At 44.3% G+C, this 21,150-nt stretch overlaps 1 protein-coding gene across 1 annotated transcript in view; it reads left to right on the top strand.

Annotated features, from left to right (window-relative positions):
- Positions 1-21,150, top strand: part of IARS1 (isoleucyl-tRNA synthetase 1) — a 513,623-nt gene that overhangs the window by 134,669 nt on the left and 357,804 nt on the right. Inside the window, exons 7-10 of the mRNA XM_063941580.1 lie at positions 15,170-15,257; positions 15,375-15,435; positions 17,294-17,389; positions 17,763-17,885. Of these exons, the coding sequence (XP_063797650.1) occupies positions 15,170-15,257; positions 15,375-15,435; positions 17,294-17,389; positions 17,763-17,885 (368 nt within the window). The remainder of the gene's footprint in view (positions 1-15,169; positions 15,258-15,374; positions 15,436-17,293; positions 17,390-17,762; positions 17,886-21,150) is intronic.

The raw sequence follows: 21,150 nt of genomic DNA, 5'->3' as shown, positions 1-21,150 counted from the left end.
GTGCAATATACAGTGCTACATACAGTGTAACAGTGCAATATACAGTGTTACATACAGTGTAACAGAGTGCAATATACAGTGTAACAGTGCAATATACAGTGCTACATACAGTGTAACAGGGTGCTACATACAGTGTAACAGGGTGCAATATACAGTGCTACATATAGTGTAACAGAGTGCAATATACAGTGCTACATACAGTGTAACAGGGTGCAATATACAGTGCTACATACAGTGTAACAGGGTGCAATATACAGTGTTACATACAGTGTAACGGTGCAATATACAGTGTAACATATAGTGTAACAGTGCAATATACAGTGCTACATACAGTGTAACAGGGTGCAATATACAGTGTAGCAGTGCAATATACAGTGTTACATACAGTGTAACGGTGCAATATACAGTGCTACATATAGTGTAACAGAGTGCAATATACAGTGACAGAGTGCAATATACAGTGCTACATACAGTGTAACAGGGTGCAATATACAGTGCTACATACAGTGTAACAGGGTGCAATATACAGTGCTACATACAGTGTAACAGTGCAATATACAGTGCTACATACAGTGTAACAGTGCAATATACAGTGTAACAGTGCAATATACAGTGTAACAGTGCAATATACAGTGTAACAGTGCAATATACAGTGCTACATACAGTGTAACAGTGCAATATACAGTGTAACAGGGTGCAATATACAGTGCTACATACAGTGTAACAGGGTGCAACATACAGTGCTACATACAGTGTAACAGGGTGCAATATACAGTGCTACATACAGTGTAACAGGGTGCAATATACAGTGCTACATATAGTGTAAGAGTGCAATATACAGTGTAACTGCAATATACAGTGCTACATACAGTGTAACAGGGTGCTACATACAGTGTAACAGGGTGCAATATACAGTGCTACATATAGTGTAACATACAGTGTAACAGGGTGCAATATACAGTGCTACATATAGTGTAACATACAGTGTAACAGAGTGCAATATACAGTGCTACATACAGTGTAACGGTGCAATATACAGTGCTACATATAGTGTAACAGAGTGCAATATACAGTGACAGAGTGCAATATACAGTGCTACATACAGTGTAACAGGGTGCAATATACAGTGTTACAGAGTGCAATATACAGTGCTACATACAGTGTAGCAGAGTGCAATATACAGTGCTACATACAGTGTAACAGGGTGCAATATACAGTGCTACATACAGTGTAACAGGGTGCAACATACAGTGCTACATACAGTGTAACAGGGTGCAATATACAGTGCTACATACAGTGTAACAGGGTGCAATATACAGTGCTACATATAGTGTAAGAGTGCAATATACAGTGCTACATACAGTGTAACACAGTGCAATATACAGTGTAACAGGGTGCAATATACAGTGTTACATACAGTGTAACAGGGTGCAATATACAGTGCTACATACAGTGTAACGGTGCAATATACAGTGTAACAGGGTGCAATATACAGTGTTACATACAGTGTAACGGTGCAATATACAGTGCTACATACAGTGTAACAGTGCAATATACAGTGTAACAGTGCAATATACAGTGTAACAGTGCAATATACAGTGTAACAGTGCAATATACAGTGCTACATACAGTGTAACAGTGCAATATACAGTGTAACAGGGTGCAATATACAGTGCTACATACAGTGTAACGGTGCAATATACAGTGCTACATACAGTGTAACAGTGCAATATACAGTGTAACAGTGCAATATACAGTGTAACAGTGCAATATACAGTGTAACAGTGCAATATACAGTGCTACATACAGTGTAACAGTGCAATATACAGTGTAACAGGGTGCAATATACAGTGCTACATACAGTGTAACAGGGTGCAACATACAGTGCTACATACAGTGTAACAGGGTGCAATATACAGTGCTACATACAGTGTAACAGGGTGCAATATACAGTGCTACATATAGTGTAAGAGTGCAATATACAGTGTAACTGCAATATACAGTGCTACATACAGTGTAACAGGGTGCTACATACAGTGTAACAGGGTGCAATATACAGTGCTACATATAGTGTAACATACAGTGTAACAGGGTGCAATATACAGTGCTACATATAGTGTAACATACAGTGTAACAGAGTGCAATATACAGTGCTACATACAGTGTAACGGTGCAATATACAGTGCTACATATAGTGTAACAGAGTGCAATATACAGTGACAGAGTGCAATATACAGTGCTACATACAGTGTAACAGGGTGCAATATACAGTGTTACAGAGTGCAATATACAGTGCTACATACAGTGTAGCAGAGTGCAATATACAGTGCTACATACAGTGTAACAGGGTGCAATATACAGTGCTACATACAGTGTAACAGGGTGCAACATACAGTGCTACATACAGTGTAACAGGGTGCAATATACAGTGCTACATACAGTGTAACAGGGTGCAATATACAGTGCTACATATAGTGTAAGAGTGCAATATACAGTGCTACATACAGTGTAACACAGTGCAATATACAGTGTAACAGGGTGCAATATACAGTGTTACATACAGTGTAACAGGGTGCAATATACAGTGCTACATACAGTGTAACGGTGCAATATACAGTGTAACAGGGTGCAATATACAGTGTTACATACAGTGTAACGGTGCAATATACAGTGCTACATACAGTGTAACAGGGTGCAATATACAGTGTAACATATAGTGTAACAGTGCAATATACAGTGCTACATACAGTGTAACGGTGCAATATACAGTGCTACATATAGTGTAACAGAGTGCTATATACAGTGGTACATACAGTGTAACAGGGTGCAATATACAGTGGTACATACAGTGTAACAGGGTGCAATATACAGTGGTACATACAGTGTAACAGGGTGCAATATACAGTGTTACATACAGTGTAACAGGGTGCAATATACAGTGTAACAGAGTGCAATGTACAGTGTAACAGGGTGCAATATACAGTGCTACATACAGTGTAACAGGGTGCAATATACAGTGCTACATACAGTGTAACAGGGTGCAATATACAGTGTAGCAGTGCAATATACAGTGTAACAGGGTGCAATATACAGTGTAACAGGGTGCAATATACAGTGCTACATATAGTGTAACAGAGTGCAATATACAGTGCAATATACAGTGCTACATACAGTGTAACACAGTGCAATATACAGTGTAACAGGGTGCAATATACAGTGTTACATACAGTGTAACAGGGTGCAATATACAGTGTTACATACAGTGTAACAGGGTGCAATATACAGTGGTACATACAGTGTAACAGGGTGCAATATACAGTGTAACAGGGTGCAATATACAGTGGTACATACAGTGTAACAGAGTGCAATATACAGTGCTACATACAGTGTAACAGTGTGCAATATACAGTGTAGCAGTGCAATATACAGTGTTACATACAGTGTAACGGTGCAATATACAGTGCTACATATAGTGTAACAGGGTGCAATATACAGTGTAACATATAGTGTAACAGTGCAATATGCAGTGCTACATACAGTGTAACAGGGTTCAATATACAGTGCTACATATAGTGTAACAGGGTGCAATATACAGTGCTACATACAGTGTAACAGGGTGCAATATACAGTGCTACATATAGTGTAACAGGGTGCAATATACAGTGTAACATATAGTGTAACAGTGCTATATACAGTGGTACATACAGTGTAACAGGGTGCAATATACAGTGCTACATACAGTGTAACAGGGTGCAATATACAGTGCTACATACAGTGTAACAGGGTGCAATATACAGTGTAGCAGTGCAATATACAGTGTTACATACAGTGTAACGGTGCAATATACAGTGCTACATACAGTGTAACCGGGTGCAATATACAGTGCTACATACAGTGTAACAGGGTGCAATATACAGTGCTACATACAGTGTAACAGGGTGCAATATACAGTGTAGCAGTGCAATATACAGTGTTACATACAGTGTAACGGTGCAATATACAGTGCTACATATAGTGTAACAGAGTGCAATATACAGTGCTACATACAGTGTAACAGGGTGCAATATACAGTGTAACATAGTGTAACAGTGCAATATACAGTGCTACATACAGTGTAACAGGGTGCAATATACAGTGCTACATATAGTGTAACAGAGTGCTATATACAGTGGTACATACAGTGTAACAGGGTGCAATATACAGTGGTACATACAGTGTAACAGGGTGCAATATACAGTGTAACAGTGCAATATACAGTGCTACATACAGTGTAACAGGGTGCAATATACAGTGCTACATACAGTGTAACAGGGTGCAATATACAGTGCTACATACAGTGTAACAGGGTGCAATATACAGTGTTACATACAGTGTAACGGTGCAATATACAGTGCTACATATAGTGTAACAGAGTGCAATATACAGTGCTACATACAGTGTAACAGGGTGCAATATACAGTGTAACATAGTGTAACAGTGCAATATACAGTGCTACATACAGTGTAACAGGGTGCAATATACAGTGCTACATATAGTGTAACAGAGTGCTATATACAGTGGTACATACAGTGTAACAGGGTGCAATATACAGTGGTACATACAGTGTAACAGGGTGCAATATACAGTGTAACAGTGCAATATACAGTGCTACATACAGTGTAACAGGGTGCAATATACAGTGCTACATACAGTGTAACAGGGTGCAATATACAGTGCTACATACAGTGTAACAGGGTGCAATATACAGTGTAGCAGTGCAATATACAGTGTTACATACAGTGTAACGGTGCAATATACAGTGCTACATATAGTGTAACAGAGTGCAATATACAGTGCTACATACAGTGTAACAGGGTGCAATATACAGTGTAACATAGTGTAACAGTGCAATATACAGTGCTACATACAGTGTAACAGGGTGCTACATACAGTGTAACAGGGTGCAATATACAGTGCTACATATAGTGTAACAGAGTGCAATATACAGTGCTACATTCAGTGTAACAGGGTGCAATATACAGTGCTACATACAGTGTAGAAAAAGGCTGTATTGTCGATGCACAAAGAGGGGAATGACCTGGTTGTCACATCCGTCAGAAATTTTTCTTAAAATATAACTTTTATTGGTGTTTATTTAAAAAAAGTGTGACAATAACTAACACACAAACATATGAGTATGGACGAAACATAGAGGTTAAAATCAAGACATATACAACATATACTCAGTGCAAATGAAAATAAAGAATGTGATTAAAGATTAAAAAGTGTGTCCGGGTTCAGCCCTGACGAAGCTGTCAGAGTAACGGCGGAACACGCGTGTGGGCAGCGTGTGTCCGCTTTTTGTCTATGTCCTCGCTCTAATATCAATCAAATGTTTAGCCAGTCTAGTTTAATGTGACCAGTCAATTTCATCAGCATTCATGTTATAGCTAATAGATAGATAGGAGATCAAGCTATAGATTGGCTCAGACAGCACCAGATCAAACAACTAGTGTTCTGCTGCAGTATAATAGATAGATAATGACTGCCTGAATGTAGTAGATATATGTTGTGTACTCAAATCGCAAATCAGCAGTGATATTGAAGGTTGAAAAATAACAAACAGACAGGAATGCAACATTGTTTCATAGTTAATCACTTAGGCTGCCTGGCAGCCATTTAGAGACATATAAGATACAAACTAACCAGTATCAAGTGACTGAGTAATTCAGCACTAACCAGTGCAACAGATATAGGAATATATGAGTAGCAGCTGACAGGCTGTGCCACTTAAGAAAAACTGACACAATTAAAGGGGTATGCCTATATCTCTAGGAGCAGCAAGGTATTTAGCAATGTGCAAAGTATAATACACTAATATCTTGCAACTTATATATTTAAAGAGGGATGTATGTATAAAATGAAAACATTCCCCTCCTCGATTTAGATGTATTTATTCCCTTACTATTAAAAGTGTCATCCTCAATTGAAGTATTAGTATCCTATATAATTGATGAATACCTAGTATATAGACAGTGATGAAGTCCTATTAAAGCTATAAGTGCACCCCTGTACTGTATTCTATCAAGTATTGCCTATAAGTTTAATAGTGAGGCAATTATCCACCTCCAACAAGTGAACACAACATGATTCTAAAACATAGATGCCTCATGTGAATACAGGGAACTGTATCGGAATCTTATTAAAGCTATAAGTATACCTCTGAACTACAAGCTATTAAGCATTGCCCATGAGTACAACAAGCACATAAGCACCAACTAGCATACTGAGTGCTAACTCTCAGGCAGAGGAATAATATCTGCATGCTTTATACACACTACGTATTACTGGTGAATTATAACAGATAAGCATAATCCGATATGAGAATGAATGTGATTGAACAAGATCTACATATTTGACATCATAGAAAACTATTGAGATCAGAGGAAACATATTGATTTTCCTGCCTTCAATTCATGATTGGCACAATGTAGATATCTGTACAAAATAATATATATATTAGTGTTATTAGATCAATAGTTATAAACGCAAATATAAGAGGGAGATAACTTTGACACTATATATATTAATAACCAGTCACATATATATATATTTAGACTAGATGTTGATAAAAATTATCAGACTGGTGTACGATCAAGAGCAACGATAGATATTAGGACATAGGAACAAATACGCGGACACACTTTTTAATCTTTAATCACATTCTTTATTTTCATTTGCACTGAGTATATGTTGTATATGTCTTGATTTTAACCTCTATGTTTCGTCCATACTCATATGTTTGTGTGTTAGTTATTGTCACACTTTTTTTAAATAAACACCAATAAAAGTTATATTTTAAGAAAAATTTCTGACGGATGTGACAACCAGGTCATTCCCCTCTTTGTGCATCGACAATACAGCCTTTTTCTCTCTCCCTATATGTATTCACTTTAGCTGTAGTTGATAGCACCCCCATCATTAAAGGTAAATACCTATATATTAAACTGGGGTCATTTTTGGAACTTTATGTTCCAAATTTTGTATCATATAATTAAAGGTGTGCAGATACAACCCTACTCCCCTACATACAGTGTAACAGGGTGCAATATACAGTGTTACATACAGTGTAACGGTGCAATATACAGTGTAACATATAGTGTAACAGTGCAATATACAGTGCTACATACAGTGTAACAGGGTGCAATATACAGTGTTGCACACAGTGTAACGGTGCAATATACAGTGTAACAGAGTGCAATATACAGTGCTACATACAGTGTGACAGGGTGCAATATACAGTGCTACATATAGTGTAACAGAGTGCAATATACAGTGCTACATACTTTGTAACAGGGTGCAATATACAGTGTAACAGGGTGCAATATACAGTGCTACATACAGTGTAACGGTGCAATATACAGTGCTACATATAGTGTAACATACAGTGTAACAGGGTGCAATATACAGTGCTACATATAGTGTAACAGGGTGCAATATACAGTGCTACATACAGTGTAACAGAGTGCAATATACAGTGCTACATACAGTGTAACAGGGTGCAATATACAGTGTAGCAGTGCAATATACAGTGTTACATACAGTGTAACGGTGCAATATACAGTGCTAGATATAGTGTAACAGAGTGCAATAAACAGTGACAGAGTGCAATATACAGTGCTACATACAGTGTAACAGGGTGCAATATACAGTGCTACATACAGTGTAACAGGGTGCAATATACAGTGCTACATACAGTGTAACAGTGCAATATACAGTGCTACATACAGTGTAACAGTGCAATATACAGTGCTACATACAGTGTAACAGTGCAATATACAGTGCTACATACAGTGTAACAGTGCAATATACAGTGCTACATACAGTGTAACAGTGCAATATACAGTGTTACATACAGTGTAACAGAGTGCAATATACAGTGTAACAGTGCAATATACAGTGCTACATACAGTGTAACAGGGTGCTACATACAGTGTAACAGGGTGCAATATACAGTGCTACATATAGTGTAACAGAGTGCAATATACAGTGCTACATACAGTGTAACAGGGTGCAATATACAGTGCTACATACAGTGTAACAGGGTGCAATATACAGTGTTACATACAGTGTAACGGTGCAATATACAGTGTAACATATAGTGTAACAGTGCAATATACAGTGCTACATACAGTGTAACAGGGTGCAATATACAGTGTAGCAGTGCAATATACAGTGTTACATACAGTGTAACGGTGCAATATACAGTGCTACATATAGTGTAACAGAGTGCAATATACAGTGACAGAGTGCAATATACAGTGCTACATACAGTGTAACAGGGTGCAATATACAGTGCTACATACAGTGTAACAGGGTGCAATATACAGTGCTACATACAGTGTAACAGTGCAATATACAGTGCTACATACAGTGTAACAGTGCAATATACAGTGTAACAGTGCAATATACAGTGTAACAGTGCAATATACAGTGTAACAGTGCAATATACAGTGCTACATACAGTGTAACAGTGCAATATACAGTGTAACAGGGTGCAATATACAGTGCTACATACAGTGTAACAGGGTGCAACATACAGTGCTACATACAGTGTAACAGGGTGCAATATACAGTGCTACATACAGTGTAACAGGGTGCAATATACAGTGCTACATATAGTGTAAGAGTGCAATATACAGTGTAACTGCAATATACAGTGCTACATACAGTGTAACAGGGTGCTACATACAGTGTAACAGGGTGCAATATACAGTGCTACATATAGTGTAACATACAGTGTAACAGGGTGCAATATACAGTGCTACATATAGTGTAACATACAGTGTAACAGAGTGCAATATACAGTGCTACATACAGTGTAACGGTGCAATATACAGTGCTACATATAGTGTAACAGAGTGCAATATACAGTGACAGAGTGCAATATACAGTGCTACATACAGTGTAACAGGGTGCAATATACAGTGTTACAGAGTGCAATATACAGTGCTACATACAGTGTAGCAGAGTGCAATATACAGTGCTACATACAGTGTAACAGGGTGCAATATACAGTGCTACATACAGTGTAACAGGGTGCAACATACAGTGCTACATACAGTGTAACAGGGTGCAATATACAGTGCTACATACAGTGTAACAGGGTGCAATATACAGTGCTACATATAGTGTAAGAGTGCAATATACAGTGCTACATACAGTGTAACACAGTGCAATATACAGTGTAACAGGGTGCAATATACAGTGTTACATACAGTGTAACAGGGTGCAATATACAGTGCTACATACAGTGTAACGGTGCAATATACAGTGTAACAGGGTGCAATATACAGTGTTACATACAGTGTAACGGTGCAATATACAGTGCTACATACAGTGTAACAGTGCAATATACAGTGTAACAGTGCAATATACAGTGTAACAGTGCAATATACAGTGTAACAGTGCAATATACAGTGCTACATACAGTGTAACAGTGCAATATACAGTGTAACAGGGTGCAATATACAGTGCTACATACAGTGTAACGGTGCAATATACAGTGCTACATACAGTGTAACAGTGCAATATACAGTGTAACAGTGCAATATACAGTGTAACAGTGCAATATACAGTGTAACAGTGCAATATACAGTGCTACATACAGTGTAACAGTGCAATATACAGTGTAACAGGGTGCAATATACAGTGCTACATACAGTGTAACAGGGTGCAACATACAGTGCTACATACAGTGTAACAGGGTGCAATATACAGTGCTACATACAGTGTAACAGGGTGCAATATACAGTGCTACATATAGTGTAAGAGTGCAATATACAGTGTAACTGCAATATACAGTGCTACATACAGTGTAACAGGGTGCTACATACAGTGTAACAGGGTGCAATATACAGTGCTACATATAGTGTAACATACAGTGTAACAGGGTGCAATATACAGTGCTACATATAGTGTAACATACAGTGTAACAGAGTGCAATATACAGTGCTACATACAGTGTAACGGTGCAATATACAGTGCTACATATAGTGTAACAGAGTGCAATATACAGTGACAGAGTGCAATATACAGTGCTACATACAGTGTAACAGGGTGCAATATACAGTGTTACAGAGTGCAATATACAGTGCTACATACAGTGTAGCAGAGTGCAATATACAGTGCTACATACAGTGTAACAGGGTGCAATATACAGTGCTACATACAGTGTAACAGGGTGCAACATACAGTGCTACATACAGTGTAACAGGGTGCAATATACAGTGCTACATACAGTGTAACAGGGTGCAATATACAGTGCTACATATAGTGTAAGAGTGCAATATACAGTGCTACATACAGTGTAACACAGTGCAATATACAGTGTAACAGGGTGCAATATACAGTGTTACATACAGTGTAACAGGGTGCAATATACAGTGCTACATACAGTGTAACGGTGCAATATACAGTGTAACAGGGTGCAATATACAGTGTTACATACAGTGTAACGGTGCAATATACAGTGCTACATACAGTGTAACAGGGTGCAATATACAGTGTAACATATAGTGTAACAGTGCAATATACAGTGCTACATACAGTGTAACGGTGCAATATACAGTGCTACATATAGTGTAACAGAGTGCTATATACAGTGGTACATACAGTGTAACAGGGTGCAATATACAGTGGTACATACAGTGTAACAGGGTGCAATATACAGTGGTACATACAGTGTAACAGGGTGCAATATACAGTGTTACATACAGTGTAACAGGGTGCAATATACAGTGTAACAGAGTGCAATGTACAGTGTAACAGGGTGCAATATACAGTGCTACATACAGTGTAACAGGGTGCAATATACAGTGCTACATACAGTGTAACAGGGTGCAATATACAGTGTAGCAGTGCAATATACAGTGTAACAGGGTGCAATATACAGTGTAACAGGGTGCAATATACAGTGCTACATATAGTGTAACAGAGTGCAATATACAGTGCAATATACAGTGCTACATACAGTGTAACACAGTGCAATATACAGTGTAACAGGGTGCAATATACAGTGTTACATACAGTGTAACAGGGTGCAATATACAGTGTTACATACAGTGTAACAGGGTGCAATATACAGTGGTACATACAGTGTAACAGGGTGCAATATACAGTGTAACAGGGTGCAATATACAGTGGTACATACAGTGTAACAGAGTGCAATATACAGTGCTACATACAGTGTAACAGTGTGCAATATACAGTGTAGCAGTGCAATATACAGTGTTACATACAGTGTAACGGTGCAATATACAGTGCTACATATAGTGTAACAGGGTGCAATATACAGTGTAACATATAGTGTAACAGTGCAATATGCAGTGCTACATACAGTGTAACAGGGTTCAGTATACAGTGCTACATATAGTGTAACAGGGTGCAATATACAGTGCTACATACAGTGTAACAGGGTGCAATATACAGTGCTACATATAGTGTAACAGGGTGCAATATACAGTGTAACATATAGTGTAACAGTGCTATATACAGTGGTACATACAGTGTAACAGGGTGCAATATACAGTGCTACATACAGTGTAACAGGGTGCAATATACAGTGCTACATACAGTGTAACAGGGTGCAATATACAGTGTAGCAGTGCAATATACAGTGTTACATACAGTGTAACGGTGCAATATACAGTGCTACATACAGTGTAACCGGGTGCAATATACAGTGCTACATACAGTGTAACAGGGTGCAATATACAGTGCTACATACAGTGTAACAGGGTGCAATATACAGTGTAGCAGTGCAATATACAGTGTTACATACAGTGTAACGGTGCAATATACAGTGCTACATATAGTGTAACAGAGTGCAATATACAGTGCTACATACAGTGTAACAGGGTGCAATATACAGTGTAACATAGTGTAACAGTGCAATATACAGTGCTACATACAGTGTAACAGGGTGCAATATACAGTGCTACATATAGTGTAACAGAGTGCTATATACAGTGGTACATACAGTGTAACAGGGTGCAATATACAGTGGTACATACAGTGTAACAGGGTGCAATATACAGTGTAACAGTGCAATATACAGTGCTACATACAGTGTAACAGGGTGCAATATACAGTGCTACATACAGTGTAACAGGGTGCAATATACAGTGCTACATACAGTGTAACAGGGTGCAATATACAGTGTTACATACAGTGTAACGGTGCAATATACAGTGCTACATATAGTGTAACAGAGTGCAATATACAGTGCTACATACAGTGTAACAGGGTGCAATATACAGTGTAACATAGTGTAACAGTGCAATATACAGTGCTACATACAGTGTAACAGGGTGCAATATACAGTGCTACATATAGTGTAACAGAGTGCTATATACAGTGGTACATACAGTGTAACAGGGTGCAATATACAGTGGTACATACAGTGTAACAGGGTGCAATATACAGTGTAACAGTGCAATATACAGTGCTACATACAGTGTAACAGGGTGCAATATACAGTGCTACATACAGTGTAACAGGGTGCAATATACAGTGCTACATACAGTGTAACAGGGTGCAATATACAGTGTAGCAGTGCAATATACAGTGTTACATACAGTGTAACGGTGCAATATACAGTGCTACATATAGTGTAACAGAGTGCAATATACAGTGCTACATACAGTGTAACAGGGTGCAATATACAGTGTAACATAGTGTAACAGTGCAATATACAGTGCTACATACAGTGTAACAGGGTGCAATATACAGTGCTACATATAGTGTAACAGATTGCTATATACAGTGGTACATACAGTGTAACAGGGTGCAATATACAGTGGTACATACAGTGTAACAGGGTGCAATATACAGTGTAACAGTGCAATATACAGTGCTACATACAGTGTAACAGGGTGCAATATACAGTGCTACATACAGTGTAACAGGGTGCAATATACAGTGCTACATACAGTGTAACAGGGTGCAATATACAGTGTTACATACAGTGTAACGGTGCAATATACAGTGCTACATATAGTGTAACAGAGTGCAATATACAGTGACAGAGTGCAATCAATATACTGTGCTACATACAGTGTAACCGAGTGCAATATACAGTGCTACATACAGTGTAACAGAGTGCAATATACAGTGGTACATACAGTGTAACAGGGTGCAATATACAGTGGTACATACAGTATAACAGGGTGCAATATACAGTGCTACATACAGTGTAACGGTGCAATATACAGTGCTACATACAGTGTAACAGGGTGCAATATACAGTGCTACATACAGTGTAACGGGGTGCAATATACAGTGCTACAGATAGTGTAACGGTGCAATATACAGTGCTACAGATAGTGTAACAGTGCAATATACAGTGATACATACACAGAATGTGACGGTGTTATACAGAGTGACATACAGTGTGACGGTGTTATACAGAGTGACGTACGGTGTGACGGTGTTATACAGAGTGACGTACGGTGTGACGGTGTTATACAGAGTGACGTACGGTGTGACGGTGTTATACAGAGTGACATACAGTGTGACGGTGTTGTACAGAGTGACATACGGTGTGACGGTGTTGTGCAGAGTGACATACGGTGTTGTGCAGAGTGACATACGGTGTTGTGCAGAGTGACATACGGTGTTGTGCAGAGTGACATACGGTGTTGTGCAGAGTGACATACGGTGTTGTGCAGAGTGACATACGGTGTTGTGCAGAGTGACATACGGTGTTGTGCAGAGTGACATACGGTGTTGTGCAGAGTGACATACGGTGTTGTGCAGAGTGACATACGGTGTTGTGCAGAGTGACATACGGTGTTGTGCAGAGTGACATACGGTGTTGTGCAGAGTGACATACGGTGTTGTGCAGAGTGACATACGGTGCTGTGCAGAGTGACATACGGTGCTGTGCAGAGTGACATACGGTGCTGTGCAGAGTGACATACGGTGCTGTGCAGAGTGACATACGGTGCTGTGCAGAGTGACATACGGTGTTGTGCAGAGTGACATACGGTGTTGTACAGAGTGACACGGTGTGACGGTGTTGTACAGAGTGACACGGTGTGACGGTGTTGTACAGAGTGACACGGTGTGACGGTGTTGTACAGAGTGACACGGTGTGACGGTGTTGTACAGAGTGACACGGTGTGACGGTGTTGTACAGAGTGACACGGTGTGACGGTGTTGTGCAGAGTGACACGGTGTGACTGTGTTGTGCAGAGTGACACGGTGTGACGGTGTTGTGCAGAGTGACACGGTGTGACGGTGTTGTGCAGAGTGACACGGTGTGACGGTGTTGTGCAGAGTGACACGGTGTGACGGTGTTGTGCAGAGTGACACGGTGTGACTGTGTTGTGCAGAGTGACACGGTGTGACTGTGTTGTGCAGAGTGACACGGTGTGACGGTGTTGTGCAGAGTGACATGCAGTGTGACGGTGTTGTGCAGAGTGACATGCAGTGTGACGGTGTTGTACAGAGTGACATGCAGTGTGACGGTGTTGTACAGAGTGACATGCAGTGTGACGGTGTTGTCCAGAGTGACATGCAGTGTGACGGTGTTGTCCAGAGTGACATGCAGTGTGACGGTGTTGTCCAGAGTGACATGCAGTGTGACGGTGTTGTGCAGAGTGACATGCAGTGTGACGGTGTTGTGCAGAGTGACATGCAGTGTGACGGTGTTGTACAGAGTGACATGCAGTGTGACGGTGTTGTACAGAGTGACATGCAGTGTGACGGTGTTGTCCAGAGTGACATGCAGTGTGACGGTGTTGTACAGAGTGACATGCAGTGTGACGGTGTTGTCCAGAGTGACATGCAGTGTGACGGTGTTGTCCAGAGTGACATGCAGTGTGACGGTGTTGTCCAGAGTGACATGCAGTGTGACGGTGTTGTGCAGAGTGACATGCAGTGTGACGGTGTTGTGCAGAGTGACATGCAGTGTGACGGTGTTGTACAGAGTGACATGCAGTGTGACGGTGTTGTACAGAGTGACATGCAGTGTGACGGTGTTGTCCAGAGTGACATGCAGTGTGACGGCGTTATACAGAGTGACATGCACTGTGACGGCGTTATACAGAGTAACGTATAGTGTAGTAGGCAGAGTTGCAGAATGTAATATAAAGTCTGGATCTGTGGTAACCACTTCTCTCCCCAGATAAATCCAGTGGGAGTCTCTATATAATGATGGAGGCCAGGCTGTCCACTCTGTATAAGGGTGAAGATGAATATGACGTTCTGGAAAGGTACCGTGTTCCCTCCTGTATAGTACATAGCTGTAGTCTTTGCTGGTTTTGTTAGTACATGGCGTGTTATAATGTATACATTGTCAGTGTTTTATCTCCTCCATTTTCCCCCCGCAGGTTTCCTGGAATTACACTGAAGGGAAAGAAGTATAAGCCGTTGTTTGAGTATTTTACTAAGGTACTATGTGCGTGTTTTACCTGATGACTATCTCTCCATGCCCTGTACATATACCGTGGTGTTGTACCATCAGATATATCCATTTGTTCTATCCACTGTATATCACCACTATTGCCCTGCTATAAGGAGGGAGCATGGGCGAGCCGCGTATCGTATATAGCCCAGCCAGGGCGAGCCGCGTATCGTATATAGCCCAGCCAGGGCGAGCCGCGTATCGTATATAGCCCAGCCAGGGCGAGCCGCGTATCGTATATAGCCCAGCCAGGGCGAGCCGCGTATCGTATATAGCCCAGCCAGGGCGAGCCGCGTATCGTATATAGCCCAGCCAGGGCGAGCCGCGTATCGTATATAGCCCAGCCAGGGCGAGCCGCGTATCGTATATAGCCCAGCCAGGGCGAGCCGCGTATCGTATATAGCCCAGCCAGGGCGAGCCGCGTATCGTATATAGCCCAGCCAGGGCGAGCCGTGTATCGTATATAGCCCAGCCAGGGCGAGCCGCGGATCGTATATAGCCCAGCCAGGGCGAGCCGCGGATCGTATATAGCCCAGCCAGGGCGAGCCGCGTATCGTATACAGGGCGAGCCGCGTATCGTGTATATAGCCCAGCCAGGGCGAGCCGCGTATCGTATACAGGGCGAGCCGCGTATCGTATACAGGGCGAGCCGCGTATCGTATATAGCCCAGCCAGGGTGAGCCGCGTATCGTATATAGCCCAGCCAGGGCGAGCAGCGTATCGTATACAGGGCGAGCTGCGTATCGTGTATATAGCCCAGCCAGGGCGAGCCGCGTATCGTATACAGGGCGAGCCGCGTATCTTATATAGCCCAGCCAGGGTGAGCCGCGTATCGTATATAGCCCAGCCAGGGCGAGCCGCGTATCGTATATAGCCCAGCCAGGGCGAGCCGCGTATCGTATACAGGGCGAGCCGCGTATCGTATATAGCCCAGCCAGGGCGAGCCGCGTATCGTATATAGCCCAGCCAGGGCGAGCCGCGTATCGTATATAGCCCAGCCAGGGCGAGCCGCGTATCGTATATAGCCCAGCCAGGGCGAGCCGCGTATCGTATATAGCCCAGCCAGGGCGAGCCGCGTATCGTATATAGCCCAGCCAGGGCGAGCCGCGTATCGTATATAGCCCAGCCAGGGCGAGCCGCGTATCGTATATAGCCCAGCCAGGGCGAGCCGCGTATCGTATATAGCCCAGCTAGGGCGAGCCGCGTATCGTATATAGCCCAGCCAGGGCGAGCAGCGTATCGTATACAGGGCGAGCCGCGTATCGTGTATATAGCCCAGCCAGGGCGAGTCGCGTATCGTATATAGGGCGAGCCGCGTATCGTATATAGCCCAGCCAGGGCGAGCAGCGTATCGTATACAGGGCGAGCCGCGTATCGTGTATATAGCCCAGCCAGGGCGAGCCGCGTATCGTGTATATAGCCCAGCCAGGGCGAGCCACGTATCGTATACAGGGCGAGCCGCGTATCGTATATAGCCCAGCCAGGGCGAGCCGCGTATCGTATATAGCCCAGCCAGGGCGAGCCGCGTATCGTATATAGCCCAGCCAGGGCGAGCCGCGTATCGTATATAGCCCAGCCAGGGCGAGCCGCGTATCGTATATAGCCCAGCCAGGGCGAGCCGCGTATCGTATATTGCCCAGCCAGGGCGAGCTGTGGATGCCGCAGAATAAGAGGGGTAAATTTACTAAAGCTTCTGAAAGGCAATAGAAAAATGATAGGCAGCATCTGATTGGTTGCTATAGGCAACATTACCAATTCTTTCAAAAGGTTTATTGAATGTACCCCGCAGTGCTAGATTTGCTGCGTTGTGGCCTGATGATGGTGACTGGATGCTTGTTGTTCCAGGCTGCGGAGAGCGGAGCCTTCACTGTCCTGTATGATAACTATGTGAAGGCGGAAGACGGCACCGGGGTGGTACATCAGGCGCCGTACTTTGGAGCGGTGAGTGGGAGGAGTCATTCTGTTATATTGTATCGTGGCATTAAATGTGTAAAATGTGACGCAGCGTTTACTATCGCCGACTCTGATGCTTCTGTGACGTGTTACCGGAATAGTGGTGGTAGTGCACATCATTTATCCCCGGGCCCGGTGATAGACCGCTGGAGGAGACAGCAGCCCCAGACCCGAGAGATTGCTGAGAATGACCCCGTCACTCGTTCAGTATGATGTGTGCTATGACCTGTCTCCCATTCTCCAGTCAGGAAGAGATATACTCTGGGAACACTCCGGAACGTCATATTGTTACCTGTTATGTGACATTCCACGTGTCCCCTATCCCTGGGCTGCAGTTTATGCTCTGTTTCTTCTGTTGCAGGATGACTACAGGGTCTGCATGGACTTCAGACTCATCCAGAAGGACTCGGTGCCGGTGTGTCCCGTCGACGCCTCCGGCTGCTTCACTCAGGAAGTGACGGACTTTGCTGGACAGTATGTGAAGGTTGTATGAGCGTGTATTGTGCTGGAATTAGCAATATGAACCTTCCTTCATTTAGTATAAGGGTTTTATAGGTACATGGGCTGGGCGACACTGTAGCTTTAAATCCAAGCTCCCCCCTCCTGCATCCCGGTGATTCCAGTCTCTAGGTGCCTGTGGCGTGGGGGCCCCGTGATTCCAGTCTCTAGGTGCCTGTGGCGTGGGGGCCCCGTGATTCCAGTCTCTAGGTGCCTGTGGCGTGGGGGCCCCGTGATTCCAGTCTCTAGGTGCCTGTGGAGTGGGGTCCCAGTGATTCCAGTCTCTAGGTGCCTGTGGCGTGGGGGCCCCGTCATTCCAGTCTCTAGGTACCTGTGGCGTGGGGGCCCCGTGATTCCAGTCTCTAGGTGCCTGTGTCGTGGGGGCCCCGTGATTCCAGTCTCTAGGTGCCTGTGGCGTGGGGGCCCTGTGATTCCAGTCTCTAGGTGCCTGTGGCGTGGGGGCCCCGTCATTCCAGTCTCTAGGTGCCTGTGGCGTGGGGGCCCCGTCATTCCAGTCTCTAGGTGCCTGTGGCGTGGGGTCCCTGTGATTCCAGTCTCTAGGTGCCTGTGGCGTGGGGGCCCCGTGATTCCAGTCTCTAGGTGCCTGTGGCGTGGGGTCCCCGTCATTCCAGTCTCTAGGTGCCTGTGGCGTGGGGGCCCCGTCATTCCAGTCTCTAGGTGCCTGTGGCGTGGGGGCCCCGTCATTCCAGTCTCTAGGTGCCTGTGGCGTGGGGGCCCCGTCATTCCAGTCTCTAGGTGCCTGTGGCGTGGGGGCCCCGTCATTCCAGTCTCTAGGTGCCTGTGGCGTGGGGGCCCCGTCATTCCAGTCTCTAGGTGCCTGTGGTGTGGGGGCCCCGTCATTCCAGTCTCTAGGTGCCTGTGGCGTGGGGGCCCCGTCATTCCAGTCTCTAGGTGCCTATGGCGTGGGGGCCCCGTGATTCCAGTCTCTAGGTGCCTGTGGCGTGGGAGCCCCGTCATTCCAGTCTCTAGGTGCTTGTGGCGTGGGGGCCCCGTCATTCCAGTCTCTAGGTGTCTGTGGCGTGGGGTCCCCGTCATTCCAGTCTCTAGGTGCCTGTGGCGTGGGGCCCCCGTGATTCCAGTCTCTAGGTGCCTGTGGCGTGGGGTCACCGTGATTCCAGTCTCTAGGTGCCTGTGGCGTGGGGGCCCCGTCATTCCAGTCTCTAGGTGCCTGTGGCGTGGGAGCCCCGTCATTCCAGTCTCTAGGTGCTTGTGGCGTGGGGGCCCCGTCATTCCAGTCTCTAGGTGCCTGTGGCGTGGGGGCCCCGTCATTCCAGTCTCTAGGTGCCTGTGGCGTGGGGGCCCCGTGATTCCAGTCTCTAGGTGCCTGTGGCGTGGGGTCCCCGTCATTCCAGTCTCTAGGTGCCTGTGGCGTGGGGTCCCTGTGATTCCAGTCTCTAGGTGCCTGTGGCGTGGGGGCCCTGTGATTCCAGTCTCTAGGTGCCTGTGGCGTGGGGGCCCTGTGATTCCAGTCTCTAGGTGCCTGTGGCGTGGGGGCCCCGTGATTCCAGTCTCTAGGTGCCTGTGGCGTGGGGGCCCCGTGATTCCAGTCTCAAGGTGCCTGTGGCGTGGGGCCCTGTGATTCCAGTCTCTAGGTGCCTGTGGCGTGGGGTCCCTGTGATTCCAGTCTCTAGGTGCCGGTGGCGTGGGGGTCCTGTTATTCCAGTCTCTAGGTGCCTGTGGCGTGGGGGCCCCGTGATTCCAGTCTCTAGGTGCCTGTGGCGTGGGGGCCCTGTGATTCCAGTCTCTAGGTGCCTGTGGCGTGGGGCACATAGCAGCCCTTGTTTTAGATAGTTTGTTTTTATTTTATTTGTTATATTTTTGTTTAGTCGCTAGGTTCTGTGAACTGCATATGAGTATAGTGGTAGCGGGAGCGGTTTTCCGCTCGCCTTGTACCGCAATGGTGTTGCATAGCACCGGGGACTCCCCTATAGCACTCTAGCCTTCTTGGAGGCCGCCTGGGCCCTGCGCACGCTGACAGTACTGTGGTCCAGAATTATATACAATATTAACAACTGTGCGCACCCTCTTGGATAAGGGAAAGATGAAGAAAGAATATATACATCACAATGTCCAATATGTCTCTGTTTAAATTCTGAAGGATCAATATTTAATTCCATCTTTCTTGTTTCATCCTCCACGAAATAGAATCGCCATCCGTATCCTGCTCTGCTTATCAACCCAATCTCTCGCCTTGATAAAGGCTCCCAGGGACGCAGAAACGCGTTGGTGAGCTGATCGGGGAGACTGTAGCAGACCAGGATACCGCGTGTTTGCAACTGCAGGTCCAGACACAGATACGACACCCAAGGAATTTGGGAGGTATCGGTGTGTTATAATTGTGCTTGTTTTGGTTGGCTATTACCTACACCCCTGGAAATCTGGTACGCTTCTCTGCCTGATTTTTGGTGGATTTTTATATGCATTTTAAACTTTATTTGGAATAAAAATTGTACTTCACTATATATACACCTTTTTTCTTCATCTTTCCTTAATCCAAGAGGGTGCGCACAGTTGTTAATATTGTATATTATATTGTTGAATTCCAAAGGCGGCAGGGACCATCTTACACCTGCAGCTGTACTATTGAGTTGGGGCGCTGGTTTAGATTTGTTGTGTTTGATCAGTACTGTGGTCCTGGATGGTGGGGCCATGCGGCGGCTCTGTTCTCATATAAGTAGAGGGATTGTGCACGCTAGGGGCTGCCCGGGCGAGTCGGACTGGGAGATCATGGGGAAATGCTCTGAGTCCAGGCATAGTGGAGACTGGAGGGGGCAGAGCCTCGCACGTTATGCTAGCCCCCTCCCCCATGCAGCAGGATATAGTCCTACATGCAATCTGTGTGTGAGATGACGATTCTTCTGCACGGTTCAGGAGTGGACCCCTCCTCTCCCCTGCAGCTGCTGTATGGGCACCTGTATTATGTACGGCTGCCTACGTTATGCCGAGGAAGGAAACCAGCAGCTCTACAATGTTTTTCGTTTGTTAATTAATTGGATAGTCTGTTTACATAGCTACAGGACTTATTTTAGGTACAATTTGATACCTGAAGAAAAACATGTTGACATCAATGTCCTGGGAGCTTCAAGCTGGATACAAAGTGCTCACTCTGGCACGGGACAGTCTCCAGGGCAATCTGGTCCAAGTCCAGTCAAACGACGCCATGGCGGTAGCCTACCTCAATCATCAAGGGGGCACTCAGTTTGTTGGTGATGAAGGAAGTAGGGCACATT

Source organism: Pseudophryne corroboree, chromosome 9 (genome assembly GCF_028390025.1).
Source record: "Pseudophryne corroboree isolate aPseCor3 chromosome 9, aPseCor3.hap2, whole genome shotgun sequence".
Taxonomy (NCBI): domain Eukaryota; kingdom Metazoa; phylum Chordata; class Amphibia; order Anura; family Myobatrachidae; genus Pseudophryne; species Pseudophryne corroboree.
The sequence above is the reverse complement of the archived record's forward strand: the minus strand, read 5'-3'. Positions and strand labels throughout refer to the sequence as shown.